At 35.9% G+C, this 24,651-nt stretch overlaps 1 protein-coding gene across 2 annotated transcripts in view; it reads left to right on the top strand.

Annotated features, from left to right (window-relative positions):
* Positions 1–24,651, top strand: part of HMCN1 (hemicentin 1) — a 496,417-nt gene that overhangs the window by 396,677 nt on the left and 75,089 nt on the right. For both annotated transcript variants that reach the window (XM_053606928.1, XM_053606927.1), the window contains 10 exons: positions 1,376–1,556; positions 2,146–2,243; positions 3,712–3,990; positions 12,074–12,270; positions 15,933–16,014; positions 17,365–17,501; positions 21,991–22,132; positions 23,188–23,332; positions 23,724–23,851; positions 24,149–24,305. In XM_053606928.1, coding sequence (XP_053462903.1) covers positions 1,376–1,556; positions 2,146–2,243; positions 3,712–3,990; positions 12,074–12,270; positions 15,933–16,014; positions 17,365–17,501; positions 21,991–22,132; positions 23,188–23,332; positions 23,724–23,851; positions 24,149–24,305 — 1,546 coding nt within the window. The remainder of the gene's footprint in view (positions 1–1,375; positions 1,557–2,145; positions 2,244–3,711; positions 3,991–12,073; positions 12,271–15,932; positions 16,015–17,364; positions 17,502–21,990; positions 22,133–23,187; positions 23,333–23,723; positions 23,852–24,148; positions 24,306–24,651) is intronic.

Below are 24,651 nucleotides of genomic sequence, written 5' to 3'. Positions count from 1 at the left end.
GGTGTATTAGCTCACAGCAACTTCTGACTCTTAGGCTCAAGTGATTCTCTTGCCTTAGCCTCCTGAGTAGCTAGGAATATAGATACCTGCCACAACACTCAGTTAGTTTTTTCTGTTTTTAGTAGAGATGGAGTCTCCCTCTTGCTCAGGCTGGTCTCAATTGAACCCTTGAGCTCAGGCGACCCAAGAGCCTTGGCTTCCCAGAGTATTAGGGTTATACAGGCATGAGCCACTGCACTTGGCCTGGGTTTCACAACTTCTGTGTATCAATATCTCCCAGCTATGTTCGTGTCGATGTGTGACAGTTTCTTGCTGAGTGGCATTCATTGTTATTTTGTGTTTTTTGTGTGCTATAATAAGAATGCTGGAGCTTGGATTAGAGCAATACACAAACATTTGAAGATTTCTTATTAAACTTGGGAAGAATGGAAATGAAATCAGGAATATGTTAGTCCAAGTATATGTGAAATGTGAAGAAAATGGCTGTGTATAAATGGATTAAATGTTTTGCTGAGGGGAGAGAAATTATTACTGATGGGGAGAGATCAGGGCAGCCAAGAATGAACAGAACCAATGAAAACATTGCAAAAATTCATTGAATTGTGTGTCAAAATCATCAGCTGACTGTGAGAAGCATAGCAGACCAAGTAAACATCAAGAAAGAAACAAAAAAATCTTTAACTTGGCCAATACCTCGTGGCTCTTGTATCATGACAGTGCACCAGCTCACATGGCACTGTGTATGAGGGAGTTTTTTTTTTTTTTTTTTTTTTTTGTGGTTTTTGGCCAGGGCTGGGTTTGAACCCACCACCTCCGGCATATGGGACCGGCGCCCTACTCACTGAGCCACAGGCGCCGCCCGTATGAGGGAGTTTTTAGCCAGTAAACGAATAACTGTATTAGAACACCCTCCTTACTCACCTCATCTGGCCCCCAATGACTTTTTTCTTTACCTGAAGATAAAGGAAATATTGAAAGGAAGGCATTTTGGTGACATTCAGTACATCAAAGGTAATACAATACCAGTTTTGATGGCCATTCCAGAAAAAGAGTTCTAAAATTGCTTTGAAAGGTGGACTAGGTGCTGGCGTCAGTGCACAGCTTCCCAAGGGGAGTGCTTCAAAGGGGACCATAGTGATATCCAGCAGTGAGGTATGTAACACTTATTCTAGGATAAATTCATGAATTTAATTGTCAGATTTCATGTCTGTTGTAGAAATGAAGGTCCAGCCGCAGATGTCTGGAGCATTTAGTTTTAAATCTGATGGCACTGCTATTTCCTTTTGGGATACAAAACAGAAATAAGGATAATTATAGCATAAATGATAGTAACATACCCACTTTCTCTCTCTCTCTCACTTTCTACATAAAATAGTTCCACCTACAATTAAGGGTAATAAAGAAGAAGATAAACTGATGGCTTTGGTGGATACATCAATAAATATTGAATGCAGAGCTACAGGGATGCCCCCACCACAGATAAACTGGCTGAAGAATGGACTCCCTCTGCCTCTCTCCTCCCATATCCGGATGCTGTCAGCAGGGCAGGTTATCAGGTCAGCGTTTACTGTGTGTTATTTCCTAGACAAATAAGTAACTGTTATTGCAGACTATTCCTTGTTCTAAACAGTGTTTAAGAAATGCTTTTTCCTAAGCTTTGACTGTTTTCCCCCTTTCCGTATATTTTCATAAAAGGACAAACATAAAAATGATTTTTTTCTGTTCTTACTTAAATGGTTATATTTTAGTAAATGTGTATAAAATGGATCTTTCATTGACATGTTACAAATATATTTCCATGAACTGGTATTTTAGCTAAAAATTTATATGGCAAAATAGTAGGAAGATGTTTGCTAACGTCATGTGATTTTCTATGAGCATCATTCTCTGTTAATAGGTATTCGAAAAATATTCACTTCCCAAATGGTGCTGTATTTGTGATGGCATATAGTCACTGCCTAATCAACTCTAAAAAATAAATTTTATTTGAGCTATCTGTATTTTTGTGATAGATTGTTACAAGCTTCATAATTAAATTTACCCACATAAATAACCTTCTATAATCTATTTATAAATCATAAATATTTTATTTATGTATGTTGAATGACATCAAATGATGACATGTTAAATCAAACCATTTCTCAGGATCGTAAGAGCTCAGCTATCTGACGTTGCTGTGTATACTTGTGTGGCCTCCAACAGAGCTGGGGTGGATAATAAGCATTACAATCTGCAAGTACTTGGTATGTTACAGAAATGACCCTTCTGCTTTCCTAGGCATGCAGTATTAAGCAACTGGCTTATATTTAAAAACAGACTTCCTTGTGGATTTAGAAATATGACTTTCCTCTGTCAAAAAGAATGAGCACAGTAGGATCTTACTAACCAGAGAAAAATATGTTTTCTCCCAAGGGGTCCATATTATTGGATCATAATGTCTGTTTGTCAAAATACTCTACCGACCTGGAATCTTGTGCTAAATCGAATGTAAATATTTTAAAATAACATTCCAGTTCAGACACAAGACCAGTCTTTTTATACAAAGAAGTCAAGGCTATTTTTCTAATAATCTGAGCAGCTTATTTAGAATATTTAAAATATATTCAATGATTTTGAAGTATTTCTTCTTTTTCTATTGTCTATAAGATTTGGCATGATCTGTTTTTGAAATTATCTTTTACTTTTATTTATAAATATTAGTTGTCTATTTTTTGAGACTTTGGGAAAAAAAATAAGAAGTTAACTGATGACTCCATACTGAACCTCAGAGTTAAAGCATTCTATAATAGACATACTCTTACCTGACAATGTGAATGTTACTTTCTTTGCATTATTATTATTATTGCTTAATATTTCAATGCAGCAATCATCTGATTTCTTTTCTGATTGTATTTATCTTCATTCTTTATGAGGTTTTTGTTTCTAGTCCTTATCTTAAACATTGTTATTGTTATTAAATTTTAAGCCTTTTTAATTTTGTGAAGGCAAAAAGTGGAGACCAAATAAACACATGTATATGTTAAAAAACAAAACAAAACATTTCTTCAACATTCTTATCAGCCTGATACATGCTATTGAGTTTTCTTCATTGGAAAAATAAAAGTCTTAAAGACTGTAATCAGATTTTTTACCCCCCCCAAAAGAAAATATATATATATTGATGAATACACATGCATATGTCTCTGTTATGTTTGTGTCTATGGAGAGAGAACTTAAAACTTTCCATTTCTGAACTATTGAGGTTTGCCCATAAAAATTTGTTAATCCCCAAGAACATTTCAGAATAGTTAGGTAACTATTGGCTATAATCTAAAAATAATTTAGGTTTAAGCATATAAAATTTACTCTATAACTTGAAATTATTTGATTTTATGTAAAGTATTTCAAAGAATACTGCTATGACAATTATATACATTATAAAAAATTCAAGTGACAAACCTAAGAAGTTGAAGAATCACCAAAATTTAAAACACATTACTTGTATGTTCCATAAGAAAATAATTTTTAGGTTTCATTGCTGATATTTGGAAGATTAATAATTCGCACACCTAATCGATAGTTTTGTAATAAAATCATATTTATTATATGCTATTTTGAAATATATATATTTATTGACCATAGAAACGTTATAGAATTTTTAAATGTTTTTATTTAAATGTATCTCAAATTACAATAGATATATAAATTTCGCCCATTTTGTATTTTTTGTAGTACCACCAAATATGGACAATGCAATGGGGACAGAGGAAATCACAGTTCTCAAAGGCAGCTCCACCTCTATGACATGCATGACTGATGGAACCCCAACGCCCAGCATGTCCTGGCTTAGAGATGGTCTTGCTCTGGGGCTTGATGATCATCTGATGATCGATGCTCAAGGAATGGTCCTCCAGCTCCTCAAAGCAGAGACTGAAGATTCAGGAAGATACACTTGTGTTGCCTCGAATGAAGCTGGAGAAGTCAGCAAGCACTTCATCCTGAAGGTCCTAGGTATGTGAGCATTTGGAAATAAGTGACAGTGAAGCCTTAGTAAGTAAGTGTAATGTCTTGAATCATTAGCTAGGGGATAAAATTTGTAAAAACTTTATTGTATTTTTATTTCTGTTTTGTATTCACCTAGGCTTCTTCTTATCTGGATCATGTTAAATTTAAATTGCTCTACTTCTTATCTATCTGAAATGATGTCAGCTCCTACTTGTAAAACATTATTCATTAATAAAGTCTTATAGCCAGTTGAGAAGTAGATTTTTAGTTTTTTCCTAGAATTGAAAGCACATCTGATTATAGACATTGATGAAGAAGCAAAATATTGATATATTCCAGTCTTTAAATGGTCTAATATGTATATTAGAGTTGGAATAGTCCTTTTCAATAGTCAGGTAAGTATTTAAAGTATAATTCCAGCAAAGAGTGAGAGTTCGACATTCCTCTGTATCCATTTGAATATCCTTGAATATCCTTCTCTGGCCTGAGTGCATCAGCTAGAACTTCCAGTACTGTGTTGAATAGCAGTGGTGATACTAAACATCTAGAAGACTGAAACTGGACCAGCACTTCTCGCCACTTATAAAAACTGATTATCACTGGTTAAAAGATTTAAATTTAAAACACAAAACAATAAAAATTCTGGAACAAAGTGTAAGAAAACTTCTTGACAATATCAGCCTGGGAAAAGATTTTATGAAGAAGACACCCTTGGCAATTACAGAAACACCAAAAATAAATAAATGAGATACAATCAAGCTAAAAAGCTTCTGCACAGCTAAGGATACAATAGCTAAAGTGAAGAGGCCACTTTGAGAATGGGAGAAGATATTTGCATGCTACAAATCTGACAAAGGGTTAGTAACTAGAATCTATAGAGAACTCAAATTAATCAACAAGAAAAGAGCCAATAATCCCATTGATAAATGGACAAGGGAAAGGAACAGAACTTTCTCTGAAGAAGACAGACGAATGGCCAACAAACACTTGAAAAAATTGCTCATTATCCTTAGTCATAAGAGAAATGCAAATCAGAATAACCCTGAGATATCGCCTATACCCAGTGAGAATAGCCCACATCACAAAGTCCCAAAGGTGCTGGCATGGATGTGGAGAAAAGGGAACACTTTGACACTGCTGGTGGGATTGCCAATTAATACAGCTTGTATGGAAACAAGTATGGAGAATCCTTCAACAGCTAAAGGTAAGCCTTCCATTTGATCCCACAATCCCATTACTAGGTATCTATCCAGAAGAAAAAAAATTGTTTTAACATAAGGACATTTGCACTACAATGTTTATTGCAGCTCAATTCGTAATCACCAAGAGATGGAATCAATCAAGTTCCCATCAACTTATGAATGGATTAATACACTGTAGCATATGTATACCATGGAATATTATTCAGCCATAAAAAGATGGAGACTTGGCTCCATGCCTGTGGCTCAAGCAGCTAAGGCAGCCACATACACCTGAGCTGGCAGGTTCGAATCCAGCCCGGGCCCACCAAACAACAATGATGGCTGCAACCAAAAAATAGCCGGGCATTGTGGTGGGTGCCTATAGTCCCAGCTACTTGGGAGGCTGAGGACTCAATCGCTTGAGTCCAGGAGTTGGAGGTTGCTGTGGGCTGTGATGCTACAGCACTCTACCCAGGGGGTGACAGCTTGAGGCTCTGTCTCAAAAAAAAGATGGAGACTTTACATCTTTGGTGTTAACTTGGATGGAACTGAAGCACATTCTTCTTAGTAAAGTATCACAAGAATGGAAAACCAAGTATCCAATGTATGCAATATTAATATAAAAACAATAAATAAATAACTATGTGCCCATATGAGAGAAAAACACAATCATAGTCAGGGTGGAGGGAAGAGAGAGGGGAGGAGTAAGGGGTATTGGTAAGGCCTTCACCTAATGGACACATGTAAGTGTATACAGCACACCCGAGTGAAGGGCTGAACTACAACCAGAACTTTACCTAACAAACGTAAACTATGTTAACTAATCATTTGTACCCTCATATTAATCTAAAATAATAAACAAACAAATAAGTAGATAAATAAAATATGTATTCCAATGTTCTACATGCAAACAAATAGTATAAAGATAAAACATATCGTTTCCTTGAAGTAAAAAAATGTTGACCTTGGAAAGGAAGGAAAGATGAATAAACGAATTATTTTCATAATCAAGACATTTTTGGATTTTGTTTGGTATTTTGATATGATGCAGGTGAGAATCCAGGCTCCTTACCTGTCACAGAATGCATCCTACAGAATATAGTAAAGAGAATTGCAGCAAGAGTCTTGGTTAGATAGAGCTTGCATATGTTTTTAGAGTAATCTGCAGAGTACCTATTAAAATTCATTTACTTAACCTTTAAAATCTGCTACATCTCTAGTTAAACTTGATGAGGGCAGAGGCAATACCCATCTTACCCCTTTTTTGTGTTTAGTCAGAGACTCAATTTTTATTTTTTGGATTGAATTAAACTGAATTAGTTACGTTCCAGATGGATAAAAGTTTTAACTGTAGAGGGAATCAGAACAATATCTAAATAAATGAAGTACAATTCTCTGTACTTCCATAGAATGAGTAGTGGCAGTGAAAGAGGTTCTCTAGGATATTTATAGGCAAAAGAAAACTATCAGCTAACATACTTTTAAACACAGATGCAAAAATCTTCAAGAAAATACAAACTGAATTCAACAGTGCATTAAATAGATTATTCACTATGAGCAAGTGAGATTCACCCCAGGGATTCAAGGATGTTTTAATCTATGTAAATCAATAAATGTGATACACCAAATTAACAAACAGACAAAAATTATATGATCATTTCAAAAGATGCAGAAAAAGCATTCGACAGAATTTAACATGCCTTCACGCCAAAATCTCTCAACAAATTAGGTGGAAGAGGTTTGTACCTCAACATAAGGAAGACTGTATAATAAAAACCCACAGGGAACATCACACTCAACAGGGAAAAGGCAAAAACTTGTCCTGTAAGATCCGGAGTGACACAAAAATGGTCACTTCCTCTACCTTCCTCTTCCACATAGTACTGGAGTCCTAGCCAGAGCAATCAGGCTAAAAAAGAAAGAAAGAGCATTTAAATTGAAAAGGAGGAAGTCAAATTGTCTCTGCAGACAATATTATCTTATATAGAGGAAACCCTAAAGACTCCACCAAAAAACTCAAAGGACTTAGATAAAAGATTTCAGTAAAGTTGCAGTGTACAAAACCAATCTATGGAAGATGGCCGACTCAGGGCTTGGTTAGCGTTCTTCACCCACTTGGAAAGAGCTAAGAGTTGTGTAGAGATTCAACTTTCATCCAAGAAGGCACCCAGCAGTTGAACACAATAAGTGAGAAAACTTAAGACACTTTGAAAAGGACACTTTGATTCTTCAGAGAGTGAAAAACAGAGGAGACTGTCTCTGCCATTCAGAGTCTCCCTGGGGAGCAGGGCAATCCAGCACACAGGAGAGGTTGTCAGCCCTAACCAGCACTTGATCTGGTTTGATCATTACACAATGTTTACATGTACAGAAACATCACAGTGTACCCTGTAAATACATACAATAATTGTGTGCCCATTTAACAAAAAAAGGAGGTGTCAGGAGGTGAAGGGTAGAGTTAGCTAACATATTCCATATCAATTCACCAAATATAGGAATAATAGGAGATGACATGATGTGATTTTGTACATTCATTATTCGTTAAGTATTGATTACTGAATATACATTCTGTGCCAGGCACATTTGTAGTCCTTATTAACAAGTGATTATGAATGCCTACTATGTGACATACGGTGTGACAGGGAGTTAACTGCATTATTGAATAAGAAAGATGCTGTCTCAGCCCTAAAGTCCCTACATCCAGTGGGGACACAATGAACAAGAATTACTTTTGAATGTGATGAGAAGTATATGGAGAGCGGATGGTAAATTTCAGATTAGATCAGTTCAAGGATAACTCTGAACCCTGAAGGGTAGGACTGCAGAGATGGGGAGGGAGTTAGAGATCTTTGTCTACATTTCTCAACTAGAGGTGATAAAACTTGAATTGTTTGTAAGTAAAAATTAACAAGTCAAGTAAGAACTTGAGGGCTGAGACAACATCTTTCTTACTCAGTAATGTGGTTAAGTCCCTGTCACACCCTATGTCACATAGTAGGCATCTGTAGTCACCAAAACTGAGTGTGAAAGAAAAAGTCTCCAAAGGCAAGACTGAAAATAGATCTGGGAAGAGGACAAACTATGAAGAGGAAATTTGGACCTCATCACAAAGGTGATACCACAGAGAAGAATCTTCAGCAGGAATATGTTATAGCCAGATTTCCCTTCCCAAAAATGCCTCTAAGGACATAGTGATGAATGGACTGAAGAGGCTATTGTATTTCTACAGGCCTAAAATGCAGGGCCCGGTCTAGCATGTGGCAGTGGGAGAGAGAGAAAGACTACTACTCTCGCCCCCAGGAGCAGAATCACAGTCCATTTCTGGATGAAGAAAATGAAGGAGAAAAAAAAAAATACTGATATTATTAGAGTAATGCACAAAGAACAGCCTGCCCAGTTGAAGAGTTTGTAAGGATAATATTCTCTTAAAACAGATTTGAAAATTGGCCCAGCAGACGGATGAGGAGTTTCAGTATTTCAGCATCTTTTAGAAATTAATTCCATTAAACTGAAAGGTTCTTCACTTGAAGCAGCGCTACCACTCAGAATTCAAACATCTTAACTTGGGGAACTACTCTAAATGTAATTCTGTCCACATGGTAGGAAGTGTCATGCTATAGTAGGGGTTCTGAAAAGTCCAATGTGACCAGAACACTGAAAATAAGGGCAGCATGATACAAAATAAAGCTGGGGGGCAGGGGTGTTGATAGAGCCAAGCCATGAAGGAGTTTGGTGAGCACATTAAGAAGTTTGGTTTTTATTCTATAACAAGGAGAAATCCTTGAAAGTTCTAATAAGCGGAGCAACACGAGCAGAGCTACAGCTTGAAAAGAGCACTTTGGCTTAAAAGTGGAAAGCTTCTTGGAGCAGGACAAGAATGGGTTTGCGAGACTAGCATCTGGTGAGCAATTCTGTTCGGCTGTGAATAACAGAGAGTCTAAATATGGTGGCGTAGGCAAAGTACTTCAGTTTTTCTCACCGAGTAAGATATCTGGAGGCAGACAGTTGTTGCATTTGGTTCAGTGGTTCAGATCTTTGCAGGTCTCTTGGCCTTTCCACTATGGTTGGTCAGTTATAGTGAAATATCTGCTCACCCCTCATATAACTATTTTCATTTATAGATGCAACAATAAAGCAGGAAAACTAGGGAGGGCAAAGAGTTTCTCCTTTAGAGACTTTCTTAGAAGCCCCACAAAACCGTATTCACTTACCTCTTATTGGTGAGGATCTTTACATCCCGCTTCATCTTCTATCTGCTAAAGAGGCTAGGAAATGTAATTTTTTCAGCACATCAACAGCACCAACAAAACTTAAGTCTTCTAATAAGAAAAGAAAGCAGTAATAATGCGTAGGCACCTACATCCAGGAAGAAAGAGACATTAGTTCAAGAAAATAGTATTATAGCTCAGATTAGAGTGAGGGAGATGAGAGGAAAAGATGTGTTCTAGAAGTGAGTGCAGCAGAAGTATTAGAACTTGGTTGTGGATTTGGACACAGGAGTGATGAGAAAGAAGGTACAGAGGATGGCTGACTCTTTAGCCTATGAATACAGGGCTAAGTCCATCACATGGATGTATGTGATTACACATCCATGTTTATCTGGTAATTGCTTTTATGGAACTGGAGCTCAGAAGAGAGATCCAGGCTGAAAATGTAAATTCTCCTGTCATCAGAGGGTGATCAACTCTTACTCTGCCCCAAGTATAAGACATCTTGGGAGAACAGAGTAAAATAGGTCAAAGTCACTTAGCTCATCTAAGATGTGGAGACACGGAGTTTCGAATCAGTCAGGAACATGTTAATAACTGCTGTGGGTGTTGCTGCTGCTGCTGTTTTAAATCTGGTGATTATAGACTTTTGAAGGGGAATGCCAGGACAAATTACATTTTGTACTCCTATTAATTGATACATAGAAAATAACCAGTAAGGGGCATAAAAAATTGACTGTGTCAAATGGTGAATTAGATAAGTGCTTTCAAGTGGTACGAACAACATTCTGTGTGAGTTATAAAGGGTGGATGTTTTATAGGTGGTTGAGAGAATCAAGGATTTACAGTTTTTATAAAGGAGCTAGATAACATGAATGTAACCTTGATAGTATATCAACATGCTCAGTTAGGGGACAGGAGGAAAGAACTGGATTTGTTGAAGAAGAGAAGTAGCCAAATTTAGAGTCTAGGTCACATGTAAGTACACTGAAGGCAAGTACTGTTACAAAGATGGATTTATTGTGGAAGCCTTGGAAGCCACAAGAGAGTAATTTTGATTTAATCCAGTAAGCAATATGGCCTCATTAACATCTTTTAAGAAGAAAATCTTAGATCAATCTTAAACTTAAGAAAATGTATTTTGACAGCAATACATAATATAAATGGGAGAAAAAAAGAGATCCCCTGGGACCATGGTTCAGAAATGCTGACTTCTTGATTATAATCTAAAAAGGAGAACAGATCTAATCCGTAGTATTATCTTTTTCCAGAAAGGGAAATGAGGGCTTATAGGCAGAAATTTTTAGGAAGCAGATTTTAACATCTAAAGTAAAGATGCTGTAGCAATACCTTTTAAAAATCTTTTAATTATAAGATAAAACAGAGAAACACAGAAAAAAGTTTTAGTTGATACCACTGATCTTCACGGCAATACCATTAAGGTGAATCATGTTGCTATTACCAGTTTAAGAGATTCGCCCCCCCCCACCCCCAAATTCCCTAAAGTTGTTTGGCCCCAGGATTCACACTCAGACTCCAGATCATCTACTGTGAGTCATTGATCTACCCAGGGATCCTCAAACTACAGCCCGCAGGCCACATGCAGCAGTGTGATTGTATTTGTTCCCATTTTGTTTTTTTACTTCAAAATAAGATATATGCGGTGTGCATAGGAATTTGTTCATAGATTTTTTTTTTAACTATAGTCCAGCCCTCCAACAGTCTGAGAGACAGTGAACTGGCCCCCTGTTTAAAAAGTTTGAGGACTCCTGATATGTGCCCGATTTTGAGGAGAAGCTGGGTGGGGAGGAAGGAGGAGAAACAGATGGAGATGGAGAAATGGAAAGGAAAAAGATACAGAAAAGAAAAGAAAAAGGAAGGAAAGGGCCCGGGGACCCCAATCACCCCTGGAGCTGTCCAACAGCTATTTGAGCTGCCTTACGAAATAGTAGGCTGGAAAAACTTAAAAAATACAAGTTCATAGAAATTTGAATGGTCTTTGTAAGAGTAGTCTGTTTTAAAGGAATTACTTAACTTGAGGGCTGTTGGACTAGAAGACCTTAATGTTTCTTCCCGCTGCTTAGATTCTTTAACCTTCTCTTGAGAGAAGCAATTTTAAAAGTGTAAGTAACAAAAAGGAACTTACTCCTACCCAGACATAACAAATGTGTTTTATGCAGAAATCATTATCTCCAAATGTAACTAACTTTTTTTGCTTCTTAGTCATTGTTTCCTCTCAAATTTCTGCGCAGAGAAGATGATAGCAAAATTCTATAATATTTACCCTTTGCTTTTGTAGAAACAATCAGTATTTAAAAGGTATAAAAACACACTCATACATATGTTTAAGTTCCTTTCAACAAAAGTGAAAGAAGATAGGTTTAGTTGTTGTTATTCTCCTATCTTTACGGTTAGGTAAGACAGTTCTAGTTGACTGAGTCCAAATTATCCTACAATTACTTTGTAAGGAACTTCCATTTGCCTCATGATCTCTGATAGGCATGGGCCATCCCTGTTGAAACAGTCACCCATGAGAAATGGTAATGACATCTGGGAATTATCAATTCAGTTTCCTTGTTCTATTCATTTTATGTATCACATGAATGTGAATTCGAGATGGGTTTTCTTTTCAAATTTTTTCAAATTAGCAGTATTATCAGCAGGTTTATTTTGTTATTCTTTTTGATTCTCGTTCAATAGAACCACCTCACATTAATGGATCTGAAGAACCTGGAGAGATATCAGTAATTGTTAATAACCCACTTGAACTTACCTGCATTGCTTCTGGAGTTCCAGCCCCTAAAATCACCTGGATGAAAGATGGCCGGCCCCTTCCTCAGACAGATCAAGTGCAAACTCTAGGAGGAGGAGAGATTCTTCAGATCTCTAGTGCTCAGGCAAGTGTCAAAGTTCATACAGTTATTTTAGGGTACGTTAAACTTCTCACTTGATCATAATGAAAATTGATAAAGAAGTTATGTTTTTGAATACAAATATACCATAGATTTCAGTAATTTTAGCAAGGGTAGATTGGTTCTATAATATAAACAACTGTGGGTGACTTCACTAAAAGGAAGACAAGAAATATACTAAAATCTAAAGAAAGCAATATACCTTCACATTAACTTCTGCAGTGCTGTAAGTGTTAATATATGTCCTGAAGTTCTTATTTGTGCTGTGCAGCCCTTTATGGAACCTGTAAAAAGCAACATAATGAGGCTTCAAAGAGAATTTTTGATCTCCAAAATGAACTAGCAGACATGAAAGTCTGAATAGACACAATTTTTCAAACAATAAATTCAATAAAATTGACTGCTTCTTTCAGTTTATGTTTAAGGAAATTTATCAGAAATGTGAATATATTAAAGAGAAGTCTGTGTGGGATGTCTTATTGTAAAAATTCTCTATTCTTTTTTGTTTTGTTTTGTTTTTGGCCGGAGCCGGGTTTGAACCCACCACCTCTGGTATATGGGGCTACTCCTTTGAGCTACAGGCGCCGCCCTAAAAATTCTCTATTCTACTAATGAAGATAATTATTTACAAATATTCTCCATCTGAAGCCTAATGCTCTCATTTGTAAACAGGGTATGATGATGATGATGATGATGATACTTAACACGTACTCCTTGGGATTTACAGCATTTCACATTCTGTGCTTAGACTGGTGCCACAGGCATGTAGTAAATGCTTTAAAACAGAGCTAGATAGAATTTTTGTTGATGCTGCTGTTATAAACCTCATCCCCGTTGAATGCAAAAATAAATTATTTAATCCTATTTTGTTAGCACTTTTACTGAGAAAAGAGAAAAGAAAGGTGGCTGGAAGAACAGAGCAAAGGATTATAAATTATCTGCTGTGTCCTTGCTACATTCAGCTCTGAGATCTCTATTACACCCACACCCCTCATGACAGCTCTGCAGGGCAGCGTCTGTATCCCTCCCTATCCTACACCTCTGACAGGGGCTGAGAGAGATTAAGTGCTTGCCTTCCTGTTGCTCAGTGATGGGCTGGTTCTTAATCTCAGGTCTGGTTTGAAAGCCTAGCCAGTGGTCCTCAGCACAGTTTGTTTCTGGCATCACGGAGTATACACTTCCCATTCCCCTCTTTTTTCTCCATTTTAAATATTGCAGTAACTTAGAAAAAAGGTCAGAGTAAACCCTATCAAATCACTAACTGAATTCAAAATTCTTGAATGATATAATTTCAACAGACAGAAAAAGAAAGCAAAAGAATTTTGTGACATAAGAAACATCACGGAGAGAAGAATGTGTGTGGAGTAAAATCCAAAATATAAAGCTTCAAAGGGACATTCAGGTCTTAAAGGCAAGAATGAAAAGTTAGGTTACAGGCAAATGAGATGAAGGTCTCAGAGAATGTTAAATGGTGGCCACATCCCCAAGATGTTCTAGCTATTTTTTGAGCATCCATAAGATACATCTCATCATTCAAGAAGTTTCCAGTTGTCCAGAGGAAACGAAAATACAGTATACAAATGTATGATTAGATGTGAAACTACAATGGAACCATTAAAAACACATTGAAGTAGATAATTAAATATGGTCACGTCCCAAGACTGATTTTGGTTCCTCTGCTGCTATAATGTTTTCATAGCATTTTGTGTGTACTTCTGTTACAAAATGTACAGCATTATATTTTACTTATCAGAACTTTGTCTTTTTATGTATTTTTGGGGACCTAGCATTACGCCTGGCACATAGTGGATGTGGATGATTTGCAAATTCCAAATTGTGTGTCAGATAAAAGAATTCCCTAAAATACTTTTCAACAAACACTAGGTCTGTGTTGGATTCCAAAAAAGGTGACCATTTTATGACCAAATAGGTTTGGAAAACCTTATATACTATACACTGCCCTCCTTGGAAAGCCACAATGCATGTCAACTCTATAAAATCTTACTCTAAAGACACCTGCTTACCTATAATTTTTAAACACCCTAGTAACAAAATACTCTTTAGAAACTGTAAGTAATGACTGTGTGTATCCAGGAGGCCATAAATTGTCAAGAAATATCTCCTGGAGTAGGCAAAATTTAAGAATAGTGATGATTCAAATTTGATTAGGTCAAGTCAAATGAGCTGGGGGGGAAAGTTAGTTTTAGCGATTTAAAGAAATAGTGAGAAATTCAGAAATTATTCTGTAGGAAATGGTACTTTTTTTTTTTTTTTGCAGTTTTTGGCCAGGGCTGGGTTTGAACCTGCCACCTCCAGCATATGGGGCTGGTGCTCTACTCCTTTGAGCCACAGGCATCACCCTGGTACATCATTTTTTAAATTCTTAATTGAATGACTCTATGAGTTGTTCTAAAATTTTATTTATATGTTTATCCAAACATTCTAGTCTTACTTTTTTTAAAAATAATTTTTATAACCTACCAATAAGTTTTTCCATAACCTAGAAAGTCACTTTTGAATGTAAGAATTTTAAAAATTCCAATATTCGGGCGGCGCCTGTGGCTCAAGGACTAGGGCGCCGGTCCCATACGCCGGAGGTGGTGGGTTCAAACCCAGCCTTGGCCAAAAAACCAAAAAAAAAAAATTCCAATATTCTAGGAATGTTCAAATAGTAAAATAAACAAGAATAGGATTTTTATATTTTTCCAGAATTTATTTTTCACAGTAGTAAGATCATCTGTTTTCCAGAGTATGCTCCAGGTACCTAAGCAAGGATTGTTTCTACACAATATCAGACAACCAAATGAAGACTAACTTCCAGTGGAAAACATGCAGGGGGATTTTCAAAGAAATGACTTTGGCTATAGAGTCACATAACAGTAGTTTCTACTGTCAGCCTCACCCTGTTTATAAGAAATTACATAATGTACCCCCTTTGTTTTGCCATGTATATTAAAGGTAAAATCAAGATGTTGCATTGATTTGTCTGATTTTAATATCTGATATTTTATTTATCTACTTAATAAACATTTCATTTTCTTCAAGAAGGCTTCAATTAACCTCAGTGTGCTATTTAAATTCATGAATATTTATTTCTTTAATTAAGCATTGACTATGTAGTCTGTTATATTTGGTGCTAAGCCATATATATGTGTGTTTATATTTATGTATATATATATGTGTGTGTCCATATATGTACATGTACATATAGATACACCTTTTCTGGTATATACATGTTTATATATAGAGAGAGAGTATATATTTTGGAGTATATATGTGTGTGTGTGTGTATGTGTGTGTATGTATATATGTATATGTCTACTTTTTCTGGTATCATTAAATATACCCTAACTTGCAAACAATCTTAGATAAAATACTGAAACCTTATTAAAACATAAGTTTATATATACTATAGATTCCAATCAATGGTCAATACAAGAATGCCAACTATATGCACAATAATTTAAAATTTGTTTTATAATTTTTTTAACATAAAAGTTTTATGTTTAATGATATCTTGCTTTTATGTGAGGAGTTTTACATACTTGGTTTTTATTCCTTTTTACATACATCCCTGCTGGGTATTTATTCTCATTACTAAAACTAACATGTTAACATCATATAATCCACTTCTTTGGGTTTTGCAGGTGGAGGATACAGGAAGATACACATGCCTGGCATCCAGTCCTGCCGGAGATGATGATAAAGAGTATTTAGTTAGAGTGCATGGTAATTTTGGAATAATTTCCTATAATCATATGCACACCTAATTAGAAGCCATAATTAAAAAACTAGAGTCAACTCCATGGCACATCACAAGATATGTTTGTAAAATAGAAATGATGTATTTGCAAATCTGATTCTTAATTTGATGTTATCAAGTGTTCTTTGGGGATAGTTAATTGATTTTTGAGTTATTTGTGTTGTTTCTGCAAAAATAATTCACTTACATTGGTTCAAAATGATAGAATATAAATTGATGAGGAAAACAAAAATAATCCGTAATTTCACTACACAAGGATAAGACTTTTTTGCACATCACTGTTTTGTCTCCAAAATGTGATCATACAGCGTACATGTACATTTTCTACACATATATCGTGGGACTTGCTTTTCATCTTAATGGTGTGTAGAATGTGTTTTCATGTCAATAATATGTTTTTATAACATCATTTTTAGTAATTGCATAGCATCCCATCTTACACTCCATTTTTGGATAGATAAGATGTTTCTATATTTTCACCAATATCAACAACACTATTGTTGATACCTTGGTATATACATGTTGCCCTATTTCCTTTATTTTGAGAAATTTCTGTAAGTACATTTCCTCAGTTGCACACATGTGCATATGCACACACACACACACACACTTAAGGATTTTGAAACTTATTGCCAAATTACTTCCTTAAAAAGTTGGGCCAATTAAACTCTACCCAATACTGCTTTGACATAGAATGGGAATTACTCCTCAAGGGGAGGAATATTTGAAAAGCTAAACAGAGGATCTTTGTTTCATTCTCATAGCATAAATGAAGAGGCAATGCAAATTGTCTGGGCTTTAAATAACCGTGCATTTCCATACACAAATTAGACCTGCCATTAATTTGACACACAAATTCTGTATAAAAGAGTCACGAAAAATACATTTCTATAGATCAAGAATAGCATATATACATTTCTGTAACATCACAGTGGCCACCCCTTGTTTTGATAGTTTTCACATCTCGTTTTCCAAAGAAAATTATTACCCAATTGTAGAACTTGGACAAGGAACCCCTTCTTTGTGCCTCCATTTCTTCATCTGTTAAATGGTGATAATGTGATTATCTTACTGATCCTATTCATTCATGTAGTTGTTGAAATTCATGTAGAATTTCATTATTTAATGTACATGAAACTGCTGAATGATACAAAAAAATTCACTGTTTATAATTATCTGCATTATAAATTGAATGAATAATGTCTTAAGTTTATGCCTCTTGTTTATACAGCAGGACCAACATGTGTTGAACACCTATTTAGACCTTTTATGTCTTATTTCTTCAAATCCTGTGATGGATTTGTTCTCATTTCCAGTTCCCCCTAATATTGCTGGAACTGACGAGCCCCAAGGTTTCTCTGTGTTAAGGAATAGACAAGTGACATTGGAATGCAAATCAGATGCAGTGCCCCCACCTGTAATTACTTGGCTCAAAAATGGAGAACGCTTACAGGTAAATCTTTTTGCTAAGCTCCACAGATTCCTTTTTGAGACAAAAAGCCGTATCATCTGGAGATCCTTTGCTAGGTAGCCAAACCAAATACTAGTTATTCAGCATTTCAGAGGATGACATAGGGTCTTTTAATCAGCTTTGTTTTCTAAGCCTTTACTGGGATAGTTAGTAGTTGGTTATGGGTCAAAAGAAGGGTATTTCGATCATGAGCCTCTGGTAATTTGCCCAAATATGTATTTCCTAGTGCCCATGGATTAAAGACATATTTGAAACACTCAGCTGTTTCTTAAGAGAGAAGAAACCATCAGAGGGTCAAAATAACTGACCTATCCTGCCAAGTCTCTAGGGTGAACCTATATTGTAATGAATTTCTCTGGTCTAAACTTGGGCCTCAAGAGTAACCCCAAAGATCTGTATAATACTCATAGGTAGTAGATGTCTGAGAGCAGATTCCTGAAGAATCAGTTACTGGCTTGCTAAAGCTTCTCCTAGAGTTCACAGCCCAAGGTCCCCAGTAGCCTTTTAGGACCAGCTGAAAGCTTGGCTTTGAGTGCTTTGATAGTGCTTCTTCTAGTAGTTAGTTATCATTTTTTCTTCTTTATTCCACTATCATAACCTATACTGTATTGCTAGCACTTAATTATAAAAGGAGATTATGTCCCCTAACACCTAAGGCATAAAGACTTCCAACACCACTGAACCACGCAAAGACCAAGTAGGGAGAGGCTGGGTTCTGAGAGTTACTTACATGATCGATCATCATGCATATTGCTTAACATTTCTGTGCTTCGGTTTCTGTATTTATTGTGTGCCCACTATAATGCCATGCACTGTGATTGCTACTGAGAATAGTGTTGACCCTCAAGGAGCTCATAGACTATTTGAAAAGACAGATAAGTCAGAGATTATAGAATGGATACTACTGGTAAGTCATATGCTAGAGGGATATACAGCATTTTATAGAAACAGAGAGAAGCAGCAAATAACCCAGACAGAGGGTAAGGAACAGCCCAGGGAAGCCTTAAAAATGGTGAGTTCAGTTTTAAAGAATAGCTATGTATTGGGTGAGAGAAAAGAAGAAATGGATTCTAATCACAGATATTGGCATATTCAGAGCTATCACAAGAAAGGGAGCCCTGTCATTCTCAGAACTGCAAGTAGCTTGATACGGCTGAAGTAGACCTTGATTAAAATCCTTTTATGGTTCCCCATAGATTTCAGGATTCTGGTTAAACTATCAAGCTTAGCTCACAAGGCCTTCAAACTCTGACTTTGTCTCTGTAGTCTCACCTCTCCAGCACTTCACTCTGAGCCATTAGGAATAAAGGTAGGGACTGAGTGAATGTGCATGACAGACAAGTCTGGGCGGATTCCAGGTATGACCAGGTAATGTCAGGTACTAGGAAAGGGTGAGTTCACCAGTGATGGGGAAAAAAGGATGAGTTCAGGTTTACATATTATCCAAGGAGAGATTCTAGAAATCATTATACATAATTTAATTTGAAATGCCTACATTATCCAAAGGATTCTAGAAATTATTAAAAATTATTGGTACAAAAGGTTTCGATTTGATAGTTCATGTTGCCTCAGAAAATTAAGTCCTTGATGTGGTGATCCTCATGGTGCAGACTATAGTTGAAGAACTCAGATTTGTACGAGGTTGACCAGCAAGCTTAGAGTACGAGATGACCAGTGAAATGAGAATAAAGGGCTAGATGATCATGATAGTTACAAGATGAGCCACGGAAGAAGAGAAGAGGAATGGGACTGAGAAGGAAGACTCAGAAGATTAATTGCAGGAGACACTGGTGTACTTAAAGCCAAGGTAGAGGGATGGGTTGACAAGAGGCCACATACTGTCCACATTACGTTGTGTCCATTGGCTTTGGCAATAGACAGAGGTTATTAAAGACCTGAGCAATGTTTTTTGAATAGAGTGAGCAAAGTATTAAATAGAAGCCAGATTATGGTTATTTGGGAAGTTAATAGAAGAAGTAGAAACAACTGAGGACTTTTCTTTAAATAAAAAAAGAAATTTGTGTACGTTTATTTGCTGAAAAAGAGATTGAAGAAACAAGAAAGAAGAAGAGAGGTGTGTAGGACAAGGTGTGACCCGGGACACAGGGGAAGAGATTAACTTCAGCCAGCAGAGTCATATATTTTCTGCAGAGATGGGGAAATAGAAAGGAAGGTTGTATTCATATCAAAGGTGGGAGAAGACAATTATAGCCACAGGACTTTGATGGTCTCAGCAGAACGGGAAGCAAGGTCATCAGCTGAGAATGAGGGTCTAACTGAGGAGAAAAGTCAAATTTGAAAGAATCTCTAGTACTAAATGGAAGGAAAACAAGAAAAAAATCATGATAAGACAGTAAGTTAATAGAACTTACTGTACTCATGGAAGAATGATGTTGTAAGAATCACGCTGAAAGTTTTTATTAGCCAAACCAATGCTAGACATATATAAAAGTTAAAAATTAAAATATTTCACAGAACTTACCATAGATATTTAAGAAATTGCTTATTCTCATCAGAGGTATCATAATTTTCTCACTAATAGTTCCAATAGCAGTGAAAGGCCTAGAGAAAATATATGAATTTTTAAAATAAATGGATCTGAACTGCATATTTTAGTGTGAACAATTATTTTCATTAGAAATATATATCTAGGACAGAGTCTATATGGAGAAATCCTATTTGGGCTGTTCCTGAAATGCTTCCATTTTAGGCAATCAGAAAATCAGTTTTTGATGTTTCTGGCATTTTTCGATAATTATGAACTTTATACATTATAATTTATACTAAAATACTTGCTTACATCTATCTCCCCAATTGCACTTAATAGCAATGATTAGTTTCATTGTGCTTTATTTCCATAATTCTTGGTCCCATGCCTAGACATAAAATAAATGCTTCACAAATGTTTGTAGACCAAATAGTTATTTACTTACTTTAAAGGATATTAGAAGATAATGTTTTAATAATACTTTTGGTGTGAATTTGGATGACAGTCAAGGTCATGTGTTCCCTGCAGAAGCCAAGAGAGAGAATACTGTGTTTTTCTACCCTCTGTAGCATCTAAGACAAGGTACATGACTTCAGATTAGCTAATTGGATTCTTAAAATTAGCACCTCAAATCTTAAGTGAGCAATATGAAAATGAAGGATGGTATGATTAGATATAGCCATCAGCATTGCTAATATTTAGTAACAGTGGCTCGACTCTATGACAGAAGTTTAAAATGAAAAGTTGGTTTTAGCGTGGACAGCAGTGGACAGTATCTGTAGTCTTTAGAATAAACCTGTCCTATAGCTCAGCCCATCTCTTCTCATAATCAAATCCCAGGTCTGATTATATCTACCAGAGTATTTTTCTTTTCTGCTTATTCAGGGCCAGTTTCTGTATCAGTTAGCTTTTGCTACACCACAAATTATCCCAAAACTTAATTATTTAAACTAAATTTGACTGTCATCCAAATTCACACCAAAAGTATTATTAAAACCCTAAATAATCTAGACAGGAAAAGATATTGTAATGGCAGAGAACCTGGTGATCTAATATCCATACATATCACATAATTAGGCTTACCAAATTGTCTACAATAATGCAACTGTGCTTTGCCAAATTCACACTTGCTTAAGGCAGGTGTTGGGAAATTGCAAAAAGAAGCACCAGGATACTTTCTGAGGTGTTAGAAATGTTGTATATTTTGATTGGAATGAAGTCTACTCAGGTGTACACCTTTGTCATCAAAATGTACATTTAAAATGTATGTTTTAGTCAACTTACAAAGTTGACAACAATATTAAACAATGTATGCTTTTGTACATTCCTTGTTGTACGTATATCATACTTCACAAATGAATACTCTGTCTATAAAAAAAAAAAAGAAGATAATGTTTTCCTCTAAATTCACCAAAGTAAGTTTGTTAACCAAAGCCAGGGAGCTGTCAGTTGTAAGTAACAGAATTTAAATTCAATCCGACTTAACTAGAAAAAAAAAGGAAATTTATTAGCTACAGTAATTGGTGAATTTGGGCTTTAGGCATTGCTAGCTGCAGCGGCTCTAATTATGTAATGAAGCATCTATGTTCTTTCTCCAAATCTCAACTGTCCTTGGTTTGTCTTAGATTCGGGGTAGGCTGTCCCCACATGATAAGACTGCCACCCGGCTTGTGTCATCCTCACAACCTGTGATTGTATGATGAAGGGCACACTTCCCCCTATACTTTCAGTGAAAATCCTGAGGACTCTGATGGGCCTGACTTAAGTCACTTGCCCATTCTTGAGTGGGTCATTATGGCCAAGGCTTATGCCCTTAATAACGGCACAAGGATTTTTGACCCTACCATAATGGGTGGAGGAGCAGACAAAGAATGCTACCCGATAATAACTCCACAGTTCACAGTAGTTACTTTTGATGCCATAAATCAATATTTTATTCTCTTTTCCCAACATTTACATGATAAATTTACTTGCTGAATTCAGGCAACCCCTCGAGTGAGAATCCTGTCTGGAGGGAGATACTTGCAGATTAACAATGCAGATCTAAGTGATACAGCCAACTATACCTGTGTTGCCAGCAACATTGCAGGAAAGACTACAAGAGAATTTATACTTGCCATAAATGGTAAGAAAAATTAGTCACTCATGATTACAAAATTTATTCAAAGAGATGATACTTTTTTCCATGAGCATACAAAATGAAGCCTTGTGATTATCTTACTTCTTTTGAAAAAGATGATACTTAGTTTTTGTATGAGAGCTATATTGTAAATTAACTCAGTCTCAAAAAAAATCATAGCTAAAGATACATTATCTTGCAGGATAAGATATGTCCAGTTTTATCATGATGTTTTGTGTCATTCAAATCAGAAACATTGAAGAAGTCAATAAACTTAATTTGGGTGACAAAGGACCCATCATTTGGTTCACCTTAATCAATGTGGCTTGAGAGCATCTATGTATTAGATGGTGACTGTTGGAGGACTACAATGTTCTCAAATTTAATATCTAAATACCAAACTTTGACAAAACTCAGAAAGTTAAATAGACTTTTCCCCAAAAATAATCCCCTGGATTTTTAATGAAAGTAAAATTTTATGCAACTATACAGGATATTGGGTGAGCACAACTAAAACCTCTAAGGCTAAAATTAAAATCCACACTTTCTATTCCCACATGAACTCAGTGATTAATAAAATGCATGCTCTGAGACTTGCATGATTAATCACAGATGTGCTTTTTTGTTAAAACAGCCCACTTTCTGTTCTTTATTTAAAGTGAAGTGGTTCCAGTGTTAACATTCTCTGACTGTTATTTGGCCAACAAGAAATAAGAAATATCATCTTTAATTTGCATCAGACCAGAGCTGATTTTTATTTAAGCCTCTCCCACAGAGAGCCAGATTTCACATACCATATCACAGATTTAAATTCCCCTCCCCATCTACCTTTTATTTTCATACACAAAGAATCTTGAGTAAGACTTCAGGACTTGAAGAATCTTCAATTCTATTTACATTAACCTAGATTAGTGTAGACAAAGCTATACATTTGACTCAAAGCCCATCTTGTATTACATCTTTAAGGTCTTAGTTCAGACTATGTTATTTAGTATAACTGATTTTTTTCTTTTGTTATTTAGTATAACTGATTTTTTTTTTTATGGGTATCTCTCGTTCAGTTCCTCCAAGCATAAAAGGTGGCTCCCAGAGTCTAATCATTCTCTTAAGTAAGTCAACTGTACTGGAATGCATTGCTGAAGGTATCCCAACCCCAAGGATAACATGGAGAAAGGATGGAGCTGTTCTATCTGGGAATCACGCAAGGTACCAATTTTGGAAAAGGATGAAAAATGTTCTATGCATTGAAATATAAATCTTTGTATCTTTTTTCCAATGCATTGTATTTTGGTCTTGTGTATAGAATTAGACTTTTGTCTTAATATAAGAATCAAAATTAGTATTTTAAAAGCATAATTCCTAAGGAGAATGTCTAACTAATGACTATAATCCAGTCATAAGCAAAAGCCCATGTGCAAGGCTCCTTTGCTTCCTATCCTTTTCTACCTCCAAGAGTATTGTAAATATGTGTCATCCAAAACAGGAAAAAGAGTGAAAATGGATTTCACCAAGTCTAAAATTTCTCCCTAAAATTGTCTCAAAATGTGACAATCGAAAAGACTGATCCAGGAAACTTCACTTGTGATTTTTCTCACAGATACTCTGTCTTGGAAAATGGATTCCTTCATATTCAATCAGCACAAGTCACCGACACTGGGAGGTATTTGTGTATGGCCACCAATGCTGCTGGAACAGACCGCAGGAGAATAGATTTACAGGTTCATGGTAAATATACTTTTATAAACAACATTCTTTGTGTTAAATTCTCTTTAATAGCCTAAACTAGTGATGTCATGGAGACCTTGACATTGACGTCTATTAAGCATATTACATTATACATGTGTTATGAGCAGTCCCACTCTGCGTTTGCTTTTCACTATAGTGAACACAAACACTATTAAAATTCAGAGCCTTGCTGTATTCGTAACTCTGAGGCACGTTACCGAGGACGAATTTAAGTTTGGCAGAAATACTTCAAATGGTATCCTATCTGCTAAACGTGTTTTCCTCTTATTTTCTCAGTTCCTCCATCTATTTCTCCGGGTCTGACCAACATAACTGTAACTATAAATGTTCAAACTACTCTGGCTTGTGAGGCTACAGGGATACCAAAACCATCAATCCATTGGAGAAAAAATGGGCACCTTCTTAATGTGGATCAAAATCAGAATTCATACAGGTAAGGATACATTAGTTGAAAAATCTCTCCTGTGTTTAGAAACATTATTTAAAAGAATCAACATTTTAAGTCTATCAATAGGGGGCAAATATATCAAGTACAACAAATTCGTTAACACAGAGACAGTATTTTTTTCCTTACTTTGGAATTAGTTTTTCAACCTTTTTCTGAATTGTAGGTCCAACCTTTCCATACAGAAACCCTGTGGATGACTGTCAGTGACATCTACAGGATGAGATTTCGATCCTGATTTATTTATTACCTTTTATAATTGTATAAAGACAAAGGATAAAAAAACATTATTTGATATAAAAGAAAAACTATTCTATAAAAATAAGTACATGCT

Source organism: Nycticebus coucang, chromosome 10, assembly GCF_027406575.1.
Source record: "Nycticebus coucang isolate mNycCou1 chromosome 10, mNycCou1.pri, whole genome shotgun sequence".
NCBI lineage: Eukaryota > Metazoa > Chordata > Mammalia > Primates > Lorisidae > Nycticebus > Nycticebus coucang.
The sequence above is the reverse complement of the archived record's forward strand: the minus strand, read 5'-3'. Positions and strand labels throughout refer to the sequence as shown.